Genomic DNA, 4,644 nt, shown 5'->3' with positions numbered 1-4,644 from the left:
GCCAGACTGCCCAAGTCAAATCCTTCCTCTTCCACTTACTAGCAGAACGCACTATGCCAGTTATCTATTTATTTCTCTTTCCTCATTTGGTTGGAGTGAGTCTGAAATAAGTCAACATACCTAAAAACATCTAGAACAGTGCTTTGCATACGAAGTGCCTAATAAATGTCAGCTATTGTTGTGATGGATATTAAAGTCCTTTGTCCAAATGCTGTTAATATCATTATTGCCCAATGAGTCTTTGGGCACAGGCTGGGAAAAATCAATTTAATATATCTCTGACTCAGGGGCCAGAGTTCCTTATGAAGAGAGCCCAAAAGAGTGAAGCCTTAACCTCTCTGAGCCTCCTTGTCTTCATCTGTAAAATGGCAATAGCAGCCTCACTTCTGCCTACTTCACAGGGAAGCTCTGACTGGCCAATGGTAAGCACTTAAAAAAAAAATTACGAAGGAATGAACACATGGACCACAGGGGGAAGCAGTGGCAAGCTGCAGGGGTCTTCCCTGAGTAACTGACTTCCTGTATGCTGACGTGCTGCCCACGAGACCTGATGTGAAGGAGGCCCACATCAGGCAGCCCATCGATGAGTGCTGAGTTGAGCAGACAGACTGAGTGGTGCGATGGTCAACGCTTCACATCTGGGTAAAGGGCACTTGTACTCACTTGGTGAGAGTATAAATGTATCGGTACAGCCCTTTTGGAAAATCACATAGTGCTAGCTATCACAGTGTTTAAAGAGCACACAAATTCACCTAGCAGTTCCATTTATAGGAAATCATCCCCCAAATATTCTGGTTCAAGTGTGCCAAGATTTATATAGATAGTGTGTTCAGTGGAAACAACCTAAATGGTCCTCAGTATGGGTGTAAATAAGTAAACTGTGGTATATCTGTATTATGGACTATGTAGCTATTAAAAAGAATGAAGTAAATCTATATGTATTAACATGGAGAGGTCTCAGGATGTATGTAAATAAACCCACAGAAAACCTCAAGTTGACAGAGGTATGCATTTAATATATCAACATTTGTGGGCAAAAAAACCTGTATCTATGTATCTGTACAGGAAATACCTGGAAGGCTACACGCCAAAGTTAAGATGATTAAATTAAATTAACCATCCTATTTGATAAAAGAGCTCCTATTTTAAGGCCAGAGGCCCTATGTGTAGTCTGGTCAAAGAAATTGCGTGACTCAGAGAAACTCTATTCACTTTTTTGAGCCAAAGCTTTCTCTTGTGTAAGCGAATAATGATATTTACCTCTCAGTATTGTGATGGGGTGAGATGAAATAATGGATGTGAAAACCCCGGCTCTGAGCAGAGACAGCTCATTATAGCAATCAGGGAGGGCGACCGGAAGGAAGAGGCAGGAGCCCAGGCCTTGAAAGGTTTGGCAAGGCCTGGATTTGGTTTGATTTTAGGCTGTCTCTTCCTAACATTCAACAGGTATTCACTTATTAATGGTACAGTACAAAACCCCCAAGTGGGTTTTTTAACCACACATCTGCGCAAGGAGGCGTAGCGGAAGCCTGGCGCGTGCGCAAAGAGAGCACCTTCGGTTGCGCTTCGGCCACGTCCTACAACTCCCAGCATGCTCCGCACACGCGTCGGGCGCGTCGCCGACTGCTGACGTAGCTCTGTAGCGCGGGGAATTTCGAGTGGCAGTGGAGCGCTGGAGACCAGTGGGTCGCGGACCCTCCACCTTCTTTAGGGGAGGCCATGGACTCCCTAGTAGAGCCCCGGTGGCCTCCGGGCCTGGCAGTCATGAAGGTGAGTGCTTCGGGGAGGTCGGGGGCGTACGACGTCCGCGGAAGGCCAGCCCCGCCTTGAGGAGGAGAAAGGACGAGGCGCCAGCGCCGAATTGGGCCAGGATACCCGGCTCTGCGTTGCCATTTGCCACCGCGTGGATCTGGGCCTCAGTTTCTTCCTCTCCTGGGAAGTACCGGGGACAGGCCTTGGTCCCTTATGGTGAGCCTAGGTTGGCTGTCGTATGGGACGGGGTATTCTGCCGTTCAGTCACAACAATCACAATGATGTGGAAAGAAACACTTACTCTAAACGGTGGAAACGACAGTGATACCTAATCCTTTCTTAGAGCTTACTGCGTGCCAAGCATTATGTAAACTCTCCCAGTACTTTAGTGAAGAATCTCCCACAGTGACACCGGGCACGGTTTGGAGTGGAGCTTGCATCAGAAAACATTTATTTAATCACCTAGCAAAGCGGGCAGTCTCCTTTACATTCTCATTCATTTCTTCTAATTACCCTCAAGAAGCCTAGTGCTACTTTGCCCTAATTCCTCCCTAACGTGTCCTAACTCTTGATAGTTGTGCATCTTCTCTTTTAAACAAAGAAGGCAGGACTCACGTTTAGCACTAGCCTTTCTTTTTTTTTTCGGCACGCGGGCCTCTCACTGTTGTGGCCTCTGCCGTTGCGGAGCACAGGCTCCGGACGCGCAGGCTCAGCGGCCATGGCCCACGGGCCCAGCCGCTCCGCGGCATGTGGGATCTTCCCGGACCGGGGCGGGGCACGAACCCGTGTCCCCTGCATCGGCAGGCGGACTCTCAACCACTGCACCACCAGGGAAGCCCTAGCCTTTCATTTTATTGAAGTCTTTCACTCAAATAACATTGATTTTTGTGGCTACTTTGTTTTTGGCAGTGCATTCCTGTTTCCATGGACGGTAGTGGTGAGTCCTGGATTCCTACTATGTTTGGTCAAGAGCAAACACACCATTCTGTACTAGCTAAAATCAGTTGCTTGGTTTTTCTCCTTGTTCTGTGATTATTTCCGTTTGTGACTGAGCAAAATCATGTTCTCCTTCTGTTGCTCAGTTTTGTAAACTACGGATTATGGTATCTGCCCCACAGACTCATAAGGTGACTTTGAGAATTAAGTGGAGGGACTTGGGAGAGGTTAAAGTAAGCATAAGGCCTTACTTATTGTTCTACCTGCCATCATCAGTGTCATCTACAGGGCTTGGTGACTGAAGATCTCCCCATGCTGAAGAGCTGACATTGTGGAAGGATCTGGGAAAGCCGTGGTTTTGCAGTTGTGGTGGCTTTGGCTCCAGTGAGCAGTGGAGAAGAGCATAGATTTGAGTTCCAATGGTTCTGGCTTAAATTTAGTCTCTGCCTTCTATTTAACTGTGTGACCTTGATTCAGTTACTTAACCTCTCTGAGCCTGGGTTGCCTCAACTATAAACTGGAGACAGAAATAGTTTATAAGGTTGGTTAAATGAGTTGATGTATGTGGATAGGGATCCTGTCTGGCTTATTCACTGTGCCTAACACAATGCCTGGCACATAGTGGGTGCTCAAAAATTATTTGCTAATTGATTGAAGGTATCTAGAAGGTAGTAAGCATTAAATCAATATATCTTTATTATTATTATTAATGCTTAACATGTGTTAAGTATTTCTCCTCCTGCTTTTTATTTGTTGTCATGAAGATTATGAATTGGATAAGGGAAGTGAAAGCTTCCCCCTTCCACTTTCTCTAAGTTGAGGAAATCCCAGGGCATCCACTGGACTGAACATCCGTGCAAGAGTGTTATAGCTCATCGGATGCGGTATCACTTCCACAGATCCTGCTCAGCACATCTGTCAGAACCACTCCTCCAGGAGAGGACGGTGATAGAGAAGAAAGCAAATAGACCAGGTGTCAGGGCTTTGGCTCCTGGTCTTGCCTCTGCTCTTGATTGATTTTCAACACAATCCTCTAGCTTTTTGTGTCAGTGGTAGCTTACCATCCAACGTAATGGAAGATTTGGGCATTTGAATGTTTATTTCCCTGGTTTTACTGTAACAAAAATTTGTTTTTGACAGATTATAAATGTAGAATGTGTATATAGTAGAAAAAAATTAAAATTTACAGTAAGATAAAGGAGGAAATGAAAGTTACCTAGCATCCTACCATCTAGAGAGGACCACTGTTTAACATTTTCTCTTATTGTTCTTCAGTTTTTCTCATGTGTGATCATGCATATACCCACAATGTGTATATGCATTTAAAATTTGGGGTCATCTTGGAGTCAACCTCTCGGATTTGATCCATCGCCTTATAAGCTCTATAGGCTTCATCTAAAAAATTGGCATATAGATGCTATAGACCTCCTAAGATTGTTAAGGAGATTAAACTACATAGTTCTGTTGTTATGTATTATTGTTGTAGGTTTGTTCTCTGATTTTTTTTTGTTTGCATTAAAACATGAACATTTTTCCATGCATTAATTATTCTTTGAAAGCATGTTTCCTTTAATGGCAACAATATTTCATATGTGAACTATTAGAACATTAGTCTTTTTGTTTGTTTGCATTTTTAAAATTTAGGTCATACACATGGTTCAGAAAGTACGCGAAATAAAAAGTAAAAGTCTTCCTCCAAACTTGTCCCTCATCTGTCTAGTTTCCTGACCCCTTTGACCATTATTTGTTACGTTCTTGTGTTCAGATTTGCATTCAGATTTATATTCTTATTCCCTCCTCCCTTTTTAACAAAAGGTCACAGACAGTGTGTACTGCCTGTACCTTACTTCCTTTTTTCACTTTTCTTGGCAGTCTTTCCGTACCAGTACATAAGAGAGCACGCGCGCTCTCTCTCTCTCTCTCTCTCTCTCTCTCTCTCTCTCTCTCTCTCTCTCT

The 4,644-nt window shown here is 44.1% G+C and overlaps 1 protein-coding gene across 4 annotated transcripts in view; it reads left to right on the top strand.

The window, feature by feature from the left end:
• Positions 1 to 1,656: 1,656 nt before the first annotated feature.
• Positions 1,657 to 4,644, top strand: part of RAD18 (RAD18 E3 ubiquitin protein ligase) — a 116,793-nt gene continuing 113,805 nt past the window's right edge. For 3 of the 4 annotated variants that reach the window (XM_029244090.1, XM_029244092.1, XM_029244093.1), the window contains exon 1: positions 1,678 to 1,770. In XM_029244090.1, the coding sequence (XP_029099923.1) occupies positions 1,720 to 1,770 (51 nt within the window). In that variant the 5' untranslated portion in view covers positions 1,678 to 1,719. Of the gene's footprint in view, positions 1,771 to 4,644 lie in introns of all 4 variants that reach the window. The other variant, XM_029244089.1, reaches the window with a different exon arrangement.

This window comes from Monodon monoceros, unplaced genomic scaffold (genome assembly GCF_005190385.1).
Source record: "Monodon monoceros isolate NGI ecotype Baffin Bay Population unplaced genomic scaffold, NGI_Narwhal_1 Super_Scaffold_3, whole genome shotgun sequence".
NCBI classification, from domain to species: Eukaryota; Metazoa; Chordata; class Mammalia; order Artiodactyla; family Monodontidae; genus Monodon; species Monodon monoceros.
The sequence above is the reverse complement of the archived record's forward strand: the minus strand, read 5'-3'. Positions and strand labels throughout refer to the sequence as shown.